Here is a 21,460-nt window from a genome sequence, read left to right as displayed (position 1 = left end):
TGGTGTGAACCCGGGAGGCAGAGCTCGCAGTGAGCCAAGATCGTGCCACTGCACTCCAGCACTCCAGCCTGGGCAACAGAGCGAGACTCCGTCTCAAAAAAATAAATAAATAAAATAAATAAGTAAATAAATAAATGGCTACTCAAATGTCTGCCCAAGTGGAATAGAGTAGATTATCCTTTCCCATGGAGGAAAATGTCCCCTGCCCCTCACCTGGAACACTAGCCCTCACCACACTCTGCAAAGGTTATGTCAGGGGATCCGTTTTCAGCTGAGTCACCACTGCGGAGCTAGTGGCTGGTGGTGGTGGTTTCACGGTGGTCCTCGGGCGGGATGTGATACAGTCACCCCCAAGTTACCTTCCCCACGTAGGCCAGGCCCGGCTTGAACTGCTTCCTCGTGTCCTTGGAGTACCGGATGTCCACCAGCTGCCTCTGCACGGGGGTGGAGTCGTCGAACGCCACCTGCTGGCTCCCGTCCACACTGGTCACTGTGGCCCAGATGCTGACCCTGCCCCGGAAGTGCTCGGGGACGTCCGCTGGGATCATGTCCCTCACACAGATATCAAAGTCCTGGGAGCCCAGGATCTGGAGGGAGGAAAAACGCAGCCCGTGCTCGCTCAGGGTTGGAGTGCCCTTGAGGGATGTCCCTGAAACACACACCTGAGGTGCAAGACTCTTCAGCTGCTTGGAGGGCCAGGGGACACTTGGTGACATACCCAATCTATGCCACGGGACCATGCAGAGGGTCCCTCACTGGATCTGGACAACATCCCGGGGAAGATGGATATTGGCACCATTGGGCAGAAGAGGAAAAAGGCCAGGCACAGTGGCTCATGCCTTTAATCCCAGCACTTTGGGAAGCCGTGGCAGGCAGATCACTTGAGGTCAGGAGTTCGAGATCAGTCTGGCCAACACAGCAAAACCCCATCTCTACCAAAAATATAAAAAATTAGCTGGGTGTGGTGGCGGGCACCTGTAATCCCAGCTACTCAGGAGGCTGAGGCATGAGAATTGCTTGAACCCAGGAGGCAGAGGTTGAGGTGAGCCCGAATTGTGCCACTGCACTCCAGCCTGGGTTAAGAAAAAAAAAAAAAGAGGCCGGGCGCAATGGCTCAAGCCTGTAATCCCAGCACTTTGGGAGGCCGAGATGGGCAGATCACGAGGTCAGGAGATCAAGAGCATCCTGGCTAACACAGTGAAACCCCCCCTCTACTAAAAAATACAAAAAACTAGCCAAGCATGGTGGCGGGCGCCTGTAGTCCCAGCTACTGGGGAGGCCGAGGCAGGAGAATGGCGTAAACCCGGGAGGCAGAGCTTGCAGCGAGCTGAGATCCGGCCATTGCACTCCAGCCTGGGAGACAGAGTGAGACTTCGTCTCGGAAAAAAAGCAAAAACTCCTAGCAATATGGATCTAAAGACTGTAACAGAGAAGTCTGCTGGTATGTTCAAGAAATAGCAAGGAGGCCAAAGTGGCCAGAACAATGTGAGCAAGGAAAAAAACGGAAGATGAGGTTACAGANAAAAAAAAAAAAAAAAAAAAAAAAAAAAAAAAAAAAAAAAAAAAGAGGAAAGAAATTCCCATGCTGACACAATCTCCTATGGCCCAGGCAACAGAGGGGGCATCTGCACCTGTTCAGCCCCACTCTGGGGCACCAGAACTCCCTCATTCAATTCCTATCTCAGGATCCCACCCTGGGACTTGGCAAATAATCCTTATTCAGAAAGAGCTGTGGAGTAAATCACTCCAGAAATGACAGAACTAAGACAAAGACCATGAGCTGGTAGCCTCCCAGGAGAACGGCTGGGATTCTCCAAGGTCCCAGTGGCAGGAATGGGAGAGATGGGGGGTTATGGTGTCCAATCTATGGAAGAGAAGCCTCAGAGAGCAGAGAGATGGGCCAGGCGTGTGGCGCACACCTGTAATCCCAGCACTTTGGGAGGCCGGTGGGGGCAGATCACTTAAGGTCAGGAGTTCAAAACCAACCTGGCCAACGTGGTGAAACCCTGTCTCTACTAAAAACACAAAAATTATCCCGACATGGTGGTGCATGCCTGTAATCCCAGCTACTTGGGAGGCTGAGGCAGGAGAATTGCCTGAACCCAGGAGGCAGAGGCTGCAGTGATCCAAGATCGCGCCACTGCACTCCAGCCTGGGAGACACAGCGAGACTCCATCTCAATAAATAATTAAATTAAATTAAATTAAATTAAATTAAATTAAATTAAATTAAAGATATCTCAGATATAAGAGAGGGGAACCCATTGGAGCAGATGTGTCCCAGGTGGGAAAGGGACTAAGAAGGAGCTTTGGGTGGAAGGTGAGGAAGAGCCAGTGCTGAAAGGGTTAATGTTGGGGCACCTACAGAGGGATGGGAATCTCCAGGAAGGAGGGTGTCTGTTGTACAGTTGCCCACTCACAATGTAACATTATGCTGAAAGACCAAAAAAGGTTACAAAACTTTACACATGTGGGAATGTAAAACAGTGCAGCCACATTGACCATTTGGCAGTTCCTCAAAAGGTTACACAGTGTTACCCTATGACGTAGCAATTCTGCTCCTAGGAACGAACCCAAGAGAAACAAAAACGTAGGTCCACAGAAAAACTTGCACAGGGATGTTCATAGTAGCATGAGACATAATAGCCAAAAAGCAGAAACAACCCAAATGTCCACCACTGGATGAAGAGATAAACACATTGTGGTCCATGCCAAAAAGCAGAAACAACCCAAATGTCCACCACTGGATGAAGAGATAAACACATTGTGGTCCATCTGTACCAGGGAATATGATGCAGCCACAAAAAAAGGAATGAAGTGTTGATCCTGCTATGATGTAGATGGACATCAAAAACATGATGCTGAGTGAGAGAAGCCAGACACAAAAGGACAGATAGTGTATGATTCATTCACAGAAATGTCCAGAACAGGCAAACCCATAGAGACAGAAAACAGATTAGTAGTTGCCAGGGACTGGAGGAGGGAAATGAGGATTCTCTACAGAAGGACATGAAGGATGTGGGGAAGGATGGTGGAACAATTCTAAAATTGGATAACAGCCATTGGTTGCACAACTCTGCAACCATATGAAGATGATCAAACTGTACACTCTACATGGGTGAATTGTATGCAATGTGAATGATATCTCAATAAAATTGTTTATGTTTTTATTTTATTTTAGAGATGGGATCTCACTATGTTGCCCAGGCTGGCTTTGAATTCCTGAGCTCAAGAGATCTTCCTGCCTCTGCCTTCCAAATATTAAAAGCTGGGACTCCAGGGAATAAAATTAGTGTTTATTCGTGTTTTTTTGTTTGTTTGTTTTTTGAGGTGTAGTCTTGCTCTGTCATCCAGGTTGGAGTACAGTGACATAGTCTCGGCTCACTGCAACCTCTGCCTCCAGGGTTCAAGTGATTCTCCAGCCTCAGCCTCCCGAGTTATCTGGGATTACAGGCATGCACAACCATGACCAGCTAATTTTTGTGTTTTTAGTAGAAACGCAGTTTCGCCATGTTGGCCAGGCTGGTCTCGAACTCATGGCCTCAAGTGATCCACCGGCCTCAGCCTCCCAAAGTGCTGAGATTACAGGCATGAGCCACTACACCCGGCCAAATTGATGTTTGTTTTTTTTTAACTTTACATACAGTAACCTGCGAGGAAACACATCAAAATATCGATAGTGGTCGTGTCCACCTATTGGAGAACAAGTTATCTTTATTTTCTTCCTTTTTATATTTTCTAAAGTCTCTATATTCAGCCTGCAGGAATTTTATCATCAGAAAAATTCCTGCCATATAACTGTTTCGGAAAGTAAAACAGCGGTGGCTCACACCTGTCATCCCAGCACTTTCAGGCGCAAAGGCCAGAGGATTGCTTGAGCCCAGGAGTTCAAGATCAGCCTGGGCAACATAGTGAGACCCTGTCTCTAATCAAAATTTTTTTAAAGGCAGTAAATAAAATAATAATAATAAAAGAAAGTAAAATAAAATGCGTGATCGTGGAGGTGAACCTGGGGGTTGAGTCAGTGGGTAGAAGGGGTACCTGTTTCTCACCTTGGTTGTTCTGAGGACGGGGCGTCCCACTTCGTGGCTGTAGTACCCCACACCATTAACAGTCATGTTGATCGTTAAGACACCAGCCACAGGTTTTCCAAAGGTATACCTGGAACAAAAGGATAAAGCATGCTCAATTTCACAGCCAAGATGGCAGGGAGGGCCCAGCCTCAGGAAGGCCAGGTTGGCACAGTGTGGCCACTAGCACAGTGACGGATGCAGCTCCCTTCCCACCCTGCATCCTGTCCTGACAGCTCCCCCTGCAGCCTGGAGTCAGGGCAGAAGATGCCAAGGCCCTCCGATCCTCTGCACCAAGCCTCCAGGTTGACAGAAAAAGAGACGGAGGGTCAGAGAGGAACTCTGGAACTGAGAAGGCTAGGTTGGTGCTCCTCTGGAGCAGAGTAGTGCAGAGGCATGAGCGATTGTGGGCCCCTGAGGGGCACCTGAGCCTAAGCGCCCTATTAAGCTCAACCTTGAACCAGGGACTGGACTTCTCTGAGCCTCAGTTTCCTCACCCAGAGAATGGGAATCAAACTACCCTTGCAGGGGTGATGGTGAAACTTTAAATGTCTGTATGACACTCCTGATGCAGAGGGAATGCTGGTGCATGGGAAACAGGAGCAAAATGAGAGAGTGCAGGCCGGGCGTGGGGGCTCATGCCTGTAATCCCAGCACTTTGGGAGGCCAAGGTGGGCAGAGCACTTGAGGTCAGGAGTTCGAGACTAGCCTGGTCAACATGGTGAAACTCTGTCTCTACTAAAAACACAAAAATTAGCTGGGTGTGGTACCACATGCTTGTGATCCCAGCTACTCGGGAGGCTAAGACAAGAGAATCGACTGAGCCCGGGAGGCAGAGGTTGCAGTGAGCTGAGACTGTGTCACTACACTCCAGCCTGTGGGACAGAGCAAGACTCCGTCTGAAAAAAACAACAATAAGGATCAACCCCTCTTGGGTCAGCACGCTGGCTGCGGGTGCTGTTTGTGCCAGGGAGGCCTACAGAGGGCGGGGAGCAGCCTTGGGGGAGGAAGGAACATGGTGGGGTTGGGAGGGGACGCCCTGGGGAAGGGAGATGCTAGTGCAGGAGAGGCACACCCTGGGGGTAGGGCATTCCTTGGGGAGGGGAGACCCTTGGGGAGGGAAGATTTTAGAGCGGAAGGGCAGGACTTGAGTAAGGAATACACAGTGGGAGAGGGGCATGCTTTGGAGAGACAGGGGTGTGCTCATAAGGGTGGGTACACCAGCATGCGAACGAAGACAGGCAGTGGGTACAGTGCAAGAGGTTCATGTGGCAGGGAGACACCGAGTACGAGGGAGGGAGGGAGCGGGGCACAGGGCACCCTTGGGGGAGCAGGGAGGCCATGGTAGAAGTGCTGCCTGTAGGAGGAGGGGGAAGCATGGTTGTTGGGGGAGAGGGAAGGGGAGGGCAGAGGAGGGGCCCAGGGGAGAGGAAGATGCTCTAGGGAGAGGGGTACACTGCAGGGAGGGGGTGCCCCCAGGGGAGGGGCACGGGAAAGGGTGATGCTCTAGGGGTGGGCACATCCTGGGGAGGGGGCAACCACAGGGGAGGAGCCCAGCGGGGAAGGAGATACTTTAGGGGGAGGGGCACATCCTAAGGAGGGAGCACCCGCAGGAGAGAGTCACAGGAAAGGGAGATGCTAGCTGGAGGGGCACATCCCAGGGAGGAGGGAACCAGGAAGGGAGGGGCACACCCATGTGGGAGGGAGGGAGGGAGGGAGGCCGCAGAGGAGGGGAATGACCTTGAGGGAGCAGCGTGATGGTTGGGGAAGGGGTAGGGCCCCCGCAGTGTGCCCCAGGGGCCCCTCTTTCTCACCTGGCCCACACAGTGCCTGTCTCACAGGCGTCCAGGTCTCGGATATACCGGGGCGGGTCAATCAGGAGCTCGAACTTGGGCAACACTGAAGAAAGAAAGCAGAGAGGAGGGGCTGGCTTCTGTCCCTAAGGTGGCCTCAGGGGCCCTGACACCCGTGCAAGGTGTCTGCAGGACCACAGCACCCAGCCACCGTCGAGGCTGACACTCTGCCCATCCACACCGCTCTGCTGAGCATCCCTGGGGATTTTGTGGGCTGCATCTATTTCTCATCTTCGGGGGACCAGGACCCCATTTTCCTCAAGGGGCCTCCTCCTGTCACTTTCAGACCACGTGCTTAGAGTGTGGTGGATTCCAACCTATCCCAGGGTGGACATGAAGCCAGGAGGCTCCTCCCAGCCCCTGTGACCCTGGGAGCCAACAAGGGGCATCCCCCAGGTGACTGCAGCGGAGAGCTGACTTCTCCAATTGCTTCTGGACTCAGCCTTGGGAGTGTCAAGCCATCTTGTCACCAGGGGCGGAGGTGACACACTGGAGCAGCCGGAAAACCAGAAAGAATAGGGTCCCGAGAGAACTCTTGTAGGAGCCTAAGAATCCCTTTTTTTTTTTTTTACAAGACCAGAGTGTCGGCTGTGTCTCCCAGATTTAGTGTGCAGTGGCAGCGATCTTGGCTCACTTGCAACCTCCTCCTCCTCCTGGTTCAAGCAAATTTCCCTGCCTCAACACCTCCCAAGTCCCCTGGGACTACGCAGGCACAAGCCACCGTCCTGGCGAATTTTTGTATTTTTAGTAGAGACGGGGCGTTTCACCAGTGTTGGGCCAGGCTGGGTCTTGAAGCTCTGACCTCTAAATGATCCACCTACCTCGGCTCCAAAAGATGCTGGGGGATTTACAGGCACGATTAGCTGCCGTGCCTGGCCATCCTTTTTTTTCTGAAGAACCAGGGTTTTCCACTTTGTCACCCAAACTGCGAGTGGCAGTGGTGCGCAATCACAAGTTCACTGCCAGCCTTCGGCGATTCTCCCCGGCTGAAGCGATCCTCCCCCGCCTCAGGCTTCCCCCAGTAAGGCCGGGGACTACAGGACAGGTGCCACCACGTCCAGATATTGTTTTAAAGTTTTGTAAAGACAGGGACCATGTTGTCCAGGCTGGTCGTCAAAACTTCCTGGGCCTGGCACATCCTCCCCGCCTCGGCCTCCAAAAGTGGTGGGATTACTGTGTGAGCCACCACCGATGGCTGGGCTACATACTTTTTCATCTATAAAAGGGCAAAGAGTTGCACTTTGGGAGGCTGAGGCAGCAAGGATTGCTTGAAGGCCAGGAGTTTGGACCAGCCTGGGCAATCGGCGAAACCCTGTCTCTACTGAACAAAATGTAATTGGGTTGTGGTGGCTCCACTTTCAGTTCCTAGCAACTAAGGAGGCTGAGGGACGGGAGGATCAGCTTGACTTGGGAAGTCAAGGCTTCAGTGAGGCCGGATCCACACACTGACACTCCAGCCTGGGGTGAGGGCCGGAAACCCTGCTCAAGAAAAAAAAAAAGCGAAGAGTGTAGGACCATCCCCTCAAACTATACCCAATCATCACCAGCCCTCAGTAAAAGAGGACTCATGTCATCCTCCACTTCTTCACTGCCATTTTCACCAGTTCCCTCCCTCCCTCTCCTTCCTTCCTCCGTCTCCTTCCTTCCTTCCTTCCTTCCTTCCTTCCTTCCTTCCTTCCTTCCTTCCTTCCTTCCTTTCTCTTTCTCTCTCTCTTTCTTTCGAGACAGAGTCTCACTCTGTCATCCAGGCTGGAGCAAAGTGGTGCGACCTTGGCTCACTGCAACCTCTGCCTCCTGGGTTCAAGTGATTCTCCTGCCTCAGCCTCCCAAGTAGCTGGGATTACAGGCACGTGCCACCACGCCCAGCTAATTTTTGTATTTTTAGTAACGACATGAGGTATCACCATGTTGGCCAGGCTGGTCTCGAACTCCTGACCTCAAGTGATCCACCCACCTGGGCCTCCGAAAAGGCTGGGATTACAGGTGAGAGCCCCTGCACCCAGCCTTCTTCACCAGGTTCTAAGGTTTCTCCCAGATCTGAAATCCCAACACCCTGAGATTCTCCAACTTACCATACTTCTGAACTTCAAAAGACTTGTTGTACGCGTGGCCTTGCATTTCAACAAAAATGAACCATTCTCCCAACACAGGCTGGTCAGACAAGGGGAAGCTCAGGTTGGTGATGCCTGTGTGAAGAGAGACACCCCTTTGTGCCTGGGCAAGGGCATTTTCAGAGAGCCACGGGCACGGGGAGGTACGGGAAGAGGGAGCCAGGACCCTGCTCCTTCTCCTTCCCTGGGCAGCCCCCCAGGAGAACTGGAGACCACAGAGAAGCTGGCGGGGTCTGTGCAGAGCAGGACGCTGCAGGAGCCCACCAGCGCAGCAGATCTGAGACCCTGGCGGGCTTCAAAGGGATGTAGGAAGAGACTGGACCTGGGGTTCCTGGGACGGCCTTGCAGCCAGGACCAGGGGCAGGCAGTGAGCTGGACAAATGAGGGAAATGAGCCAGCCCGGCTCATCCACTCCATTCCCCCCCAACCCGAGTCATTTCCAGCCTGGGCGCTACTGACACCTGGGGTCGCATGGCTCTCTGGGGTGGAGGCATCCTGTGCACTGTAGGATACTGAGTAGCATCCCTGACCTCCACCAACCAGATGCCAGTAGTACCAATGCCCCCCACAATCTAACGACCTAAAAAAGTCCCCCAGACATTGCCAATATCGCCTCTAGGGGGCAAAGTCACCTCTGGGTGGAAATCCCATATATATACACACACATATATATATAACATAATATATAATATACATTGCATTATGTTATATATAATATATAATATATATTATGTTATATAATATACAATGTTATATATTATATATTATATTTTGCTATATTATATATATTATGTTATATATAATATTTTATATGTTGTATATTATGTTATACAATGTATATATGTTATATATAATATACATTATGTTATATGTAATATACATTATATGTTATATATATATATAGAGAGAGAGAGAAACAGACAAGACAGACAGGGTCTCCTGCCAGGACAGGGTTTCTCAGCCCCAGCACTACTGACATTTAGGGCCAGATCATTCACTGTGGTGCGGGGGCATCCTGCGCACTGAAGGGTGCTGAGCATCACCCCTGGCCTCCACTCACCAGATGCCCATTGCACGCTTTGTCTTCCACAAAAGTCCTGAGAAGCCAAAATGTCCCCAGACATTGTCAATGTCCCCTGGGGGCAGAATCTCCCGCCCGACTCCCCACCCCTCTGTGAGAACCACCCCCTAACTGAACTAAAGCACGCACACACTTTAGTACAGAGCACTCTCTCCCCCAAAACATCACCCGAGAAACACCATCAGCCGCTGACATGGGAGCTGGCATTTGCTTTGCACCTGTGCCTCTGAGCCCTGCCCGCAGCTCTGTTTTCACTGGGAGCCATGGAGGAGTTGGAAAGGGCACATTGACTCTAGGCAGTGCCAGGGGGTCTTCCACTCCTGAGTGTGACACGCTCACGTGTCCCCAGTGACCATACAGGGAGGGCCATACAGGGAGGGGACAGGGAAAGTGGTTCCCCTGGGTCTCACAACAGAACCCAAAACCCACAGCAGCGCCCACGGCTTCTCCCAATCACATTGGAGTCGGAAGATGTGACGGCTAAAACAGCTTTTTCCTCCGCATATTCAGACAAAGTGGGCCTTTGATGGTTAGAGGACATTCAGGGATGTGTGTCCTGAGCACGTGTTTTGTAAGGGGTCTGTGGCCAACTTTGCCAAATGCTCCGAGAGAGAGGGGCACTGTCACCCTGGTTGAGAATCATGGGTCTACACACATCCCAAAGAATTTTTTTTATTTTTTTATTTCTTTGAGACAGAGTCTCGCTCTTTTGCCCAGGCTGGAGTGCAGTGGTATGATCTCAGCTCATGCCACCTCCATGTCCCAGGTTCAAGCGATTCTTGTGCCTCAGCCTCCTGAATAGCTGGGACTACAGGCACCTGCCACCACACTCAGCTAATTTTGTATTTTTAGTAGAGACGGGGTTTCCCCCTGTTGGCCACGCTGGTCTTGAACTCCTGACCTCAGGTGATCCACTCACCTCAGCCTCCCAAATTGCTGGGATTATAGGTGTGAGCCACCAAGCTAGGCCCCAAATGGTTTTTTTAAACAGGAGGTTGACCTCTCCCCCAACTCTGTGCTCTTAAGATCAAGTCAGCCTAGGCAACATCTTGAGACCCCGTCTCTACCAAAAATTTTAAAAATTAGCTGGGCTTGGTGGCATGTGCCTGTGGTCCCAGCTACTTGGGAGGCTGAGGTGGGAGGATCACTTGAACCCAAGAGGCAGAGGTTGCAGTGAGCTATGATCACGCCACTGCACTCCAGCCTAGGTGACAAAATGAGAGAGAAATTGCTTCTTTAAAAAAAAAAGAAAGTTTTTTAAAAAAAGATCAAGTCCATTCTCTTCCCTGGTTCTTGCCAGCGTCACCCCTGCTCTCAGCGCTCGACACCTCTGTCCTGTCCACTGTCTCCAACCTCACTCCCCTAGACATCCACAGTCCTTCCCATACATTGAGTCCCTGCCTGGGACATGCTTCCTGGCCCCCTTGCTTTGCCTGGCCGTCCCCCGTTCCTTCTTTGTTGCTGAAAAGGATCCTCCTCCAGGCAGCCTTCCAGGATTGTCTCTGCCACCCCAGGATGAGATGCAGCCCTGTTTGCCCTCTCTGAGTTTTGAACTTCTCCTTCCTTGCACTCATCACAGCTGACATTATCTAGGCTGTTTAGTTCATGTTTGCTTCCCCCATTGGGCTGAAAGCTCACCCCATGGCAGTATCTATGTGGTACCCAACAAATATCTGTGATACAGAGAGAGCAATCGAGTGAATGAGAGGGAGTAAAGAAGGCAGACAGGGAAGAAGGAACAGAAGAAAAGAGGCTGAGGCTCACGCCTGTAATCCTAGCACTTTGGGAGGCCAAGGTGGGCAGATCACCTGAGTTTGGGAGTCCAAGATCAACCTGGCCAACATGGTGAAACCCTGTGTCTACTAAAATACAAAATTAGCCAGGCCTAGTGGCACGTGCCTGTAATCCCAGCTACTTGGGAGGCCAAGGCAGGAGAATGGCTTGAACCCGGGAGGCAGAGATTGCGGTGAGCCGAGATCGCGCCACTGCACTCCAGTCTGGGTGACAAAAGCAAGACTCTGTCTAAAAAAAAAAGAAGAAGAAGAAAGAAAAGGAAAAGGAGAAGGAGGGAGAAGAAGAAAGAAGGAAGAAGAAGGAAGAGGAGGAGGCGGAGGAGGAAAGAAGAAGGAAGAAGAAGGAGGAGGAGAGGGAGGAGAGAGAAAGGAGGAGGAGGAGGAGGAAGAGGAGGAGGCGGAGGAGGAAAGAAGAAGGAAGAAGAANCACAGCTGACATTATCTAGGCTGTTTAGTTCATGTTTGCTTCCCCCATTGGGCTGAAAGCTCACCCCATGGCAGTATCTATGTGGTACCCAACAAATATCTGTGATACAGAGAGAGCAATCGAGTGAATGAGAGGGAGTAAAGAAGGCAGACAGGGAAGAAGGAACAGAAGAAAAGAGGCTGAGGCTCACGCCTGTAATCCTAGCACTTTGGGAGGCCAAGGTGGGCAGATCACCTGAGTTTGGGAGTCCAAGATCAACCTGGCCAACATGGTGAAACCCTGTGTCTACTAAAAATACAAAAATTAGCCAGGCCTAGTGGCACGTGCCTGTAATCCCAGCTACTTGGGAGGCCAAGGCAGGAGAATGGCTTGAACCCGGGAGGCAGAGATTGCGGTGAGCCGAGATCGCGCCACTGCACTCCAGTCTGGGTGACAAAAGCAAGACTCTGTCTAAAAAAAAAAGAAGAAGAAGAAAGAAAAGGAAAAGGAGAAGGAGGGAGAAGAAGAAAGAAGGAAGAAGAAGGAAGAGGAGGAGGCGGAGGAGGAAAGAAGAAGGAAGAAGAAGGAGGAGGAGAGGGAGGAGGAGGAGAGAGGAGGAGGAGGAGGAGGAGGAAGAGGAGGAGGAGAGAAGGAGGAGGAGGAGGAGGAGAGAAGGAGAGGAAAAAGAAGAAAGAAGAAGAAGGAAGATGAAGAAAAGAGCCTGAGACCCAAGACAGGAGACAACCGGAGGAAGGCTCACCAAGAGAACCTCCGTGATCCTGGCTGTGGTTCTACTGTTACCCTATTTCTGGACAGCCCAGGTGTGTGCATCCCCAGACTCCCCACATCCTACCTATCCCCTGCCCTCTCCTGGGGCATCGCACCCCTCACAGCCAAAGCAAAGTGGTGTATGTCAATTACACAGTCCTCCCAGTCAAAGGAAAAGAAAAAAAAAGCAAAGTCCCTTCTGACTTCTAGCTGGAAAAAAAATGTCTCATGTAATGGGATTGACAAAATCTACAACCCACAGCAGGAAGAAGGTGGGAGCAGGCCGGGCGCAGTGGCTCACACCTGTAATCCCAACACTTTGGGAGGATAAGGCAGGTAGATCACCTGAGGTCAGGAGTTTGAGACCAGCCTGGCTAACATGGTGAAACCCCGTCTCTACTAAAAATACAAAAATTAGCTGGGCATGGTGCTGTGCACCTGTAATCCCAGCTACTCGGGAGGCTGAGGCAGGAGAAGCTCTTGAACCTGGGAGGCAGAGGTTGCAGTGAGCCGAGATTGCGCCACTGCACTCCAGCCTGGGTGACAGAGAGAGACTCTGTCTCAAAAAATAAAAAAACAAGGTGAGAGCAGGTGCTCCAGTATTCCAGAAAGGTCTTGAGTTCTGAGCCGGAGCCCCGCCTGAGTCCTGGGCACAGAGAAACATGGGCAGAGGGTCCAAATCCACAGGGAAGGCGCTGTGGGCCAGGCTGAGGCTCCTAGATCCAAACCCATGACATCATCACCTCCCAGGTGGGTACTTGCCCTCCACTCCTCCTTGGTCCTCTCCAGCTGGGGCAGCAGTGGGGGTACGTTAGGGAGGGGGCCCTGGACAGAGCATATTCTGTTTTCCCAGAAGGTTTATCACATCTGCAGCCCCCAAGCTGCAGAGGAAGAAACTTACCGCAGCAGAACGGCTTCAAGTGTCTCCACTCTATCATCCGAGAGCCTCGGGGGTCCTGTTGGTGGTGGAGAGGGGCAGACACACGGAGTGAACTCGGGCTAGCCCAGCTTGTGCCCAGTGTAAGGATTTTCCCAGTCCTCTCTCGGGCATGTCAACCATGCAGCGAAGGTTCCAAGATTAATCATTAACCCCAGGGCAAAAAAGTAAAAAGCTCTGGAGAGAGAAGGATTTGGAAAGCAGAAAGGGATGGGCTGGGCCTGCCTCCTCATTTAGGGAGCTGTGTACAAACCTAGAAATGGACGTGGCTGGGGGTGGTGGCTCACACCTGTAATCCCAGCACTTTGAGAGGCCGAGGCGGGTGGATCTCCTGAGGTCAGGAGTTCGAGACCAGCCGGCCAACATGGTGAAACCCCCATTTCTACCAAAAAAGATACAAAAAAAAAAAAAAAAAAATTAGCTGGACATGGTGCCACATGCCTGTAGTCCCAGCTACTTGGGAGGCTGAGGCAGGAGAATCGCTTGAACCCAGGAGGCAGAGGTTGCAGTGAGCCAAGATCGGCACCACTGCAATCCAGCTTGGGTAACAGAGCAAGACTCTGTCTCAAAAAAAAAAAAAAAAAAAAGGAAACGGACACACACACACTCAGCCCATCCCAGGGTGGACCCAGGGACCAGGATAGAAGAGGCTGGGTCTCAGCCTTGTAAGACACAGTGGCTCAACCCAGAAGGCAGACACAGTGAGTGAAGACACACCAGATCTTGCAGAAGGTGGGCTACCCGGGCCCCAAGTCCAAGCCGAGGAGGGACAGAGGCCACTCACCTGGATGTAGGCTTCCAGCTGTAATGAAGACACAGATGCAGTGAGTAAATCTTCCAGCAAACCCCAAACCCTTCCAACACGCTCATGCATCATTGATGCGTGGCCTCGGTCCCTGGGACAGGCAGTCGCTGTTATGGGTTAAACAGTGTCACCCTAAATTACATCCATTAAATCCTAACCCTAAGTAGGGTCTTTAGAAAAGGACCCTCAAAAGGGGAACCCAGGCAGGCACTGCTTGAAACACTGGACCCTGTTAATGTCCCCAGCAACATGACAAACCCATGCCGGGTGCCTCCTGATACAAGGCACCAGGGAGGATCCAGTATCGCTTCTGCGGATCCTGCCCAAGATTCGCAACTTGAACTTGGTCACAAGAAACCAGAAGACCATCCTACTAAGGGACGTTCTGCAAAACAACTGCCTGGACTTGCCAAAACTGTCAATGTCATGAAAGACACAGAAAGGCAGTGAGGAACTAATTCAAATTAAAGGAGACCAAGAGACATGATGAACAAACGACCCAGGATCAGATCCTGGACCAGCAAAGAAACATGCTATGAAGGTTACTATTGGAACAACATGGATTTTACATTAGATATTATTATTGTGTCAATGTCAAAATTATTTTCCTCTTTTTTTTTTTTTTTTGTTTTTTGGGTTTTTTTTTTTACAGACAGAGCTGTGCTTTGCTACCTGGGCTGGAGTTCAAGTGCCACAATCACAGTTCATTGCAGCCTCAAACTCCTGGGCTCAAGAGATCCTCCTGACTCAGCCTCCCAAGCAGCTGGGACTATTGGCTCATGCCACCATGCTCGGCTAATTTTTATTATTTTAATTTTTTGTCAAGACATTTTTGCTATGTTGCCCAGAATGGTCTCGGACTACTGGCCACAAGCGATCTTCCCGCCTCAGCCTCCCAAAGTGCTGGGATTACAGATGTGAGACACTGTGCCCAGCCTCAAAATTTTTAAATGTGATGATCCTCCTTGAGTTGTATAAGAGAACGTCCCTGCTCTTAAAGGATACAGGCCAAGTGTTCAGGGCCAGAGAGGCACAATATCTGCAAGTTATTCTCAAATGATTTATCATTAAAATAATTTTGTAAGCACATATACATATACAGACAGAGAGGAGCGCTAGACAGAAAGCACATAAATGTGGCTAGGCATGGTGGCTCACACCTGTAATCCCAGCACTTTAGGAGCCTGAGGCGGGTGGATCACCCGAGGTCAGGAGTTTGAAACCAGCCTGGCCAATATGGTGAAGCCCCATCTCTACTAAAAATACAAAAATCAGCCGGGCGTGGTGGCACACGCCTGGGGTGGCACACTCAGCTACTCAGGAGGCTGAGGCAGGAGAATTGCTTGCACCCGGGAGGCAGAGGTTGCAGTGAGCCAAGATCACTCCACTACACTCCAACTTTGGCAACAGAGCGAGACTCTATCTCAAAAAAAAGAAAAAAAAAATTAGCCAGGCATGGTCGTGGGTGCCTATAATCTGGGTTACTCGGGAGGCTGAGGCAAGAGAATCACCTGAACCCAGGAGGCAGAGGTTGTAGTGAGCCAAGATCACGCCACTGCACTCCAGCCTGGGCAATAAAGCAAGAGACTTGGTCTTGGGAAAAAAATTTTTTTTTAAGCCACAGTGCAGGGCTACCTAAAGCCCTCAAAGGCATTCCTTGTTGAGGAGCAGTGGGCCAGGCACGCCCACCAGCCTTCCTCTGTCACCAAGAACTCCCTGGGGTTCTCCAGGGGGCATGGAACTGTGAAAGAAAATAGAAAAGAGTAGGTCTGGAGAGAAAGACCAGTTTCCAACAGTGGCCCTGGCTAGGGGGTCCCAAGTGGGTATGCTCCGGGCCCGCGGTTTTAGAAGCTGATCTCACCTTCTCGTTGACAGGCCTCAGATCTGGAGAGACGGTGAAGATGCTTATGAGCACTAGAAGAAAGAAGAGAGGCATGTGACACCTCCAGACCATGGCCGGCCCTCCCTGCATCCGTGCCAGCCACCCACCTCGGTGCTGGGGTCTGTACACAGGCTTGTCCGTCTGGATGAACACGGAAGCACCCCGGCCGTCCACAGTCACCGAGGTCTGGTTGTGAAAGAGGGGCCCCTCCTCCGCCTGCCGGCCGCGGCCCCACACTTTCAGAAGCGCCTGGCCCCGGAGGCCCGTGGGCACCTACAGGCAGAGGAAGGAGCTTTGGGAAGAGAATGTCACCCTGGAATGGGCTGAGATACTGGGAAAGGAGTTTGGAGTCTAGAATGGAGAACTCACCCCAGGAGTGACTGTGCCCCAGAGGGACACTTGGCAGTTTCTGGAGATGTTTTGGGGTGTCATAGCTTTGGGGGTGGGGACTGCTACTGTCATTTGAGAGGGGAATAAAGAGGCTGCTCAACATCTTACAGAGCGCAGGACACCCCCGCCCTCAGCAAACTGCCCCAAATATCTTTTTCTTTTTTTTGAGACAAGGTCTCACTCTGTCGCCCAGGCTGGAGTGTAGTGGTACTATCTCAGCTCATTGCAACCTCTGCCTCCCAGGCTAAGTGTTTCTCCCACATTGGCCTCTTGAGTAGCTGGGATTACAGGTGTGCGGCACCATGCCTGGCTAATTTTTGTATTTTTTGTAGAGGCAGGTGTTGGCCAGGTTGGTCTTGAACTCCTGGGCTCAAGCGATCCACCTGCCTTGGCCTCCCAAAGTGCTGGGATTATAGGCGTGAGTCACTGCACCCGATCATATCTTTTTTTTTTTGGAGACAGGGTTTACCTCTGTAGCCCAGGCTGGAGTGCAGTGGTACAATTACGGCTCACTGCAGCCTTGGCCTCCTGGGCACAAGCAATCCTCCCATCTCAGCCTCCTGAAGAGCTGGGACTACAGGCATGTACCACCAGGCCAGACTTATTTTGTTTATTTTTTGTAGAGACAAGGTCTCACTCTGTTGCCCAGGCTGGTCTCGAACTCCTGGGCTCAAGCGATCCTCCCACTTCAGCCTCAGATTACAGGCATGAACCACTGTGCCAAGCCTGCCCCAGCTATCAGCCATGCTGAGGCTGAAAAACGCTGGTCTAGTTATGGAGCCTTCTCTTCTGTCTCAACAGAGTTGCCAAGCTGTTTTCGCTCATCACCACTGCAGAGTTAGAACTGTCTGCCCTCTTGCCAAGTGAATTCATAGCCTGTGAGCAGTGGAAGGAGACCTTGATCCCTTGATATATATATATATATATGTACATGTCCAGATATATCTATCATGTATATGTGTCCGTGTTTGCCTCACTCTAAAATCACAGCACAGGCCGGGCGCAATGGCTCACACCTGTAATCCCAGCAATTTGGGAGATTGGAGTGGGCGGATCACCTGAGGTCAGGAGTTCAAGACCAGCCTGACCAACACAGTGAAACCCCATTGCTACTAAATATACAAAAAATTAGCCAGGCCTGGTGACATGTGCCTGCAATCCCATCTACTTGGGAGGCTGAGGCAGCAGAATCACTTGAACTCAGGAGGCGGAGGTTGCAATGAGCCCAGATCTCACCATTGCACTCCAGCCTGGGCAACAAGAGTGAAATTCTGTCTCCAAAAAAAAAATCAACAAATAATACAAATAAAATCACAGCACAAGCCAGGCATGATGGCTCACACCTGTAATCCCAGCACTTCGGGAGGCCGAGGCAGGCGGATAGCTTGAGGCCACAAGTTCAAGACCAGCCCAGCCAACATGGTGAAACCTCGTCTCCATAAAAAAATTTTTAAAAAATTAGACAGGCATGTGGCAGGCGCCTGTAGTTCCAGCTACTCTGGAGGCTGAGGCACACAAGTCGCTTGAACCTGGGAGGCAGAGGTTGCAGTGAGCTGAGATCACACCACTGAACTCCAGCCTGGGTGACAGAGTGAGACTCTGCCTCAAAAAATAAAGTAAAATGAAATAAAATAAAATCATAAAATAAAATAAAAATCACAACACATATACAGTGCATGACTCCATTGATCTGAATTGTCCAGAAAAGGCAATCCACAGAGACAGGAATCAGATTGGTGGAAGCCAGGGGCTAGGAGAAGGGAGTGGGGAGTGACTGCTGATGGGGACACGGTCTCCTCTGCGGGGGATGAAAATCTTCTGAAACTAGATGGAGGGGGAGTTGCACAACCTTGTGAATGTACTAAATGCCACTGAATTATACGTTTTAGAATGGTTAGATGGCTTTTTTGTTGGTTTAGTTTGTTTTTTTGCCACACAGATGGGACCAAAAAAACAAAAAACACTTCAGTCTTCAGAATGGAGCTTACACTACACAATTCCTTCCTTCCTTCCTTCCTTTCCCATTCCCTCCCTCCCTCCTTTCCTTCCTTCCCTACACATTCCCTCCCTCCCTCTTTTCCTTCCTTCACTACACATTTCCTCCCTCCCTCCCTCCCTTCCTTCTTTCCTTCTTTCTTTCTCTTTCTTTTGTTTTTAGAGACAATAGACAATTGCTTTGTCATCAGACTGGAGTCCAGTGATGCAATCAGAGCTCACTACAGCTTCAAATTCCTGGGTTCAAGCGATCCTCCTGCCTCAGCCTACTGAGAAGCCAGGACTGAAGGCGTGCACCACCATGCTCAGCTAATTTATTTTATTTTATTTTTTGGTAGAGATGGTGTCTCGCTATGTTGCCCAGGCTAGGCTCAAACTCCTGAGCTCACGTGATCCTCCTGACTCGGCCTCCCAAAGTGCTGGGATTACAGGCATGAGCCATCGCACTTAGCCGTCCTCTTATTTTTTTAAGCAGATGGGCAGAACGCCCTGGCATGTGAGTCATGCACTATAAAAGCTCCTTTCATGCTTAAAACAAACAAAAGTAATGCCTCCTGTATTAATCCGTTTTCACAATGGTGATAAAGACATACCCGAGACTGGGTAATTTATAAAGAAAAAGAGGTTTAATGGACTCACAGTTTCACATGGCTGGGGAGGTCTCACAGTCATGGTGGGAGGTGAAAGGCATGTTTTACATGGTGGCAGGCAAGAGAGAATGAGAGACAAGGAAAAAGGGGTTTTCCCTTATAAAACCATCAGATCTTGTGAGACTTATTCACCACCATGAGAACAGTATGGGGGAAATCGCCCCCAAGATTAAATTATCTCCCTCTGGGTCCCTCCCACAACCTGTGAAAATTATGGGAGCTACAATTCAAGATGAGATTTAGGTGGGGACATAGCCAAACCGTATTACCTCCCTCTATGTGACTGGCATTTGATGATAGCTACCCTCTTGGCCATCCCTGGGCACCCAGCAGGTGGGCATTACCTACCAGCAGATCACCTGGGGAGCTATGTGCACCCCCTGTTCCTAAAATCACCCAAATGGCTGGGCACAGTGGCTCACGCCTGTCATCCCAGCACTATGGGAGGCTGAGACAGGCAGATCATCTGAGGTTAGGAATTTGGGACCAGCCTGGCCAACATGGCGAAGCCCCATCTCTACTGAAAATACAAAAATTAGCTAGGTGTGGTGGGCACTTGTAATCCCAGCAACTCAGAGAGGCTGAGGCAGTAGAATTGCTTGAACCCAGGATGCGGAGGTTGCAGTGAGCCGAGATGGTGCAGCTGCACTCCAGCCTAGGTGACAGAGCGAGACTCCATCTCAAAAAATAAAAAATAATTTAAAAATAAAACCATCCAACTGTGGCGTGTTCCTCTTCTGAGGACCCCTATGTCAGCATCTACTTGCGTGGTCCCTCAAGGGGTGGATGGACCCCAGTGACCATCACGGGGAACAATCTACTGGATTATCTGACTGATCGTCACAGTTCTGCACTGTTACGACCATTGCGTGGGTGAGGTCGGGGTGCACTAGGACTCCTGCTCTCTGCAGCCACACAGGGTCTGTCTCAGCCCTCTCTCCAGCCACCCACCTCCTGTCTGCTCTCAGAGGGACCTCGCCTACCTGCCACCCGCAGGATCGGCCTTCTGGACCTGTGAGGTCTCTTCTGACGGCACTTTCCCTGTCAAGACCTACCAGAGCAAGGCCGGGCGCGGTGGCTCAAGCCTGTAATCCCAGCACTTTGGGAGGCCGAGACGGGCGGATCACGAGGTCAGGAGATCGAGACCATCCTGGCTAACACGGTGAAACCCCGTCTCTACTAAAAAATACAAAAAACTAGCCGGGCGAGGTGGCGGGCGCCTGTAGTCCCAGCTACTCAGGAGGCTGAGGCAGGAGAATGGCGTGAACCTGGGAGGCAGAGCTTGCAGTGAGCTGAGATCCGGCCACTGCGCTCCAGCCTGGGCGACAGAGCGAGACTCGGTCTCAAAAAAAAAAAAAAAAAAAAAAAAAAAAAAAAGACCTACCAGAGCAATAAATCTCACCTGCTACTCCAATCCCAAAATCCTCACCTGGCCCTGTTTCTGGAAATATCTCAGCATTGGCCAAAGGTTGAAGAGGGACGAAAGGTGCCGGCCACCCAGGAGTAGGGTGAGGATGAGCAGGAGGGAAATACTGGAGGGGCTGAGGACCGTACGCTAGAGGGACAGGGAGGGTGGGGGGCAAGAGGCTGTGCTGAGCACATAAAGGGGGGTCGACCCCAAACAGCAGCCCCTAGAGCTTCACCCCTTCCCAGGGAGCAGATTGCCCCCCACAGGGAGAGAAAGGAAGAAGGACTTCCAGCCTTCTTTCTGTTTTTAGAGACAGGGTCTTGCTCTGTTGCCCAGACTGGAGTGCTGTGGTGCAATCACGACTCACTGCAGCCTCCATCTCCTGGACTCAAGCAATCTTCCTACCTCGGCCTACTGAGTAGCTGGGACTACAGGCGCAGGCCACCATGCCCGGCTAACTTTTATTTTATTTTGTAGAGACAGGGGACAGGCTCTCAACTATGTTGCCCAGGCTGGTCTCCAACTCCTGGCCTCAAGCAATCCTCCAGTTTCGGCCTCCCAAGTAGCTAGGATTACAGGCATGAGTCACTGTGTGTGGCCAAATGCTAAGGATCTTAAGCATCTTTCTTGGGAATTGCAAGTCTAGTCTTAAGAGCCCTTGGCCCCTCTCCCAGAATTATACAACCCTTTGTTAGTCTCTCTTACAAATTCCCAGCATCTGTGCTGTGAAGAGTGTCTTCCATCGTGTGGTGGCCAGGGACAGCACATCATCTTAACACCTGCTCCAGGGAGCATGGCTTCCTGACTCATAAGAAAGCAGATCTAGGCTGGGTGCAGTGGCTCACACCTGTAGTCCCAGCACTTTGGGAGGCTGAGGCAGGCGGATCACTTGAGGTCAGAAGTTTGAGACCAGAGTAGCCAATATGGCGAAACCCCGTCTCTACTGAAAATACAAAAATTAGCTGGGCGTGGTGGGGGCGGGGGGCTTCTGTAGTGCCAGCTACTCGGGAGGCTGAGGCAAGAAAATCACTTGAACCCGGGAGGCAGAGGTTGCAGTGAGCTGAGATCATGCCACTGCACTCCAGCCTGGGCAAGAGAGCGAGACTCTGTCTCCAAAAAGAGAGAGAGAGAAATCAAACCACATGAAGCCAGGAAAGGAGAAAGAGAGAGACAGAGAGAGAGAGAGAGAGAGGAGGAGGAGGAGGAGGAGGAGGAGAAGGGGAAGGGGAAGAGGAAGAGGAAGAGGAAGAGGAAAAAGAAGAAGAAAGAAGAAGAAAGAAGAAGGAAGAAGGAAGAAGGAAGAGGAAGAGGA

The 21,460-nt window shown here is 51.1% G+C and overlaps 1 protein-coding gene across 3 annotated transcripts in view; it reads right to left on the bottom strand.

The window, feature by feature from the left end:
• The window catches only part of CPAMD8 (C3 and PZP like alpha-2-macroglobulin domain containing 8), a 120,964-nt gene that overhangs the window by 93,981 nt on the left and 5,523 nt on the right, over window positions 1–21,460 (bottom strand). For all 3 annotated transcript variants that reach the window (XM_017879539.1, XM_017879537.1, XM_017879538.1), the window contains exons 3-10: window positions 15,813–15,978; window positions 15,685–15,737; window positions 13,803–13,820; window positions 12,983–13,037; window positions 7,995–8,108; window positions 5,884–5,968; window positions 4,052–4,160; window positions 360–587 (exon numbers count right to left, since the gene is read on the bottom strand). In XM_017879539.1, the coding sequence (XP_017735028.1) occupies window positions 360–587; window positions 4,052–4,160; window positions 5,884–5,968; window positions 7,995–8,108; window positions 12,983–13,019 (573 nt within the window). In that variant the 5' untranslated portion in view covers window positions 13,020–13,037; window positions 13,803–13,820; window positions 15,685–15,737; window positions 15,813–15,978. The remainder of the gene's footprint in view (window positions 1–359; window positions 588–4,051; window positions 4,161–5,883; window positions 5,969–7,994; window positions 8,109–12,982; window positions 13,038–13,802; window positions 13,821–15,684; window positions 15,738–15,812; window positions 15,979–21,460) is intronic.

Source organism: Rhinopithecus bieti, unplaced genomic scaffold (assembly GCF_001698545.2).
Source record: "Rhinopithecus bieti isolate Rb0 unplaced genomic scaffold, ASM169854v2 scaffold_9899, whole genome shotgun sequence".
Lineage (NCBI taxonomy): Eukaryota > Metazoa > Chordata > Mammalia > Primates > Cercopithecidae > Rhinopithecus > Rhinopithecus bieti.
The sequence above is the reverse complement of the archived record's forward strand: the minus strand, read 5'-3'. Positions and strand labels throughout refer to the sequence as shown.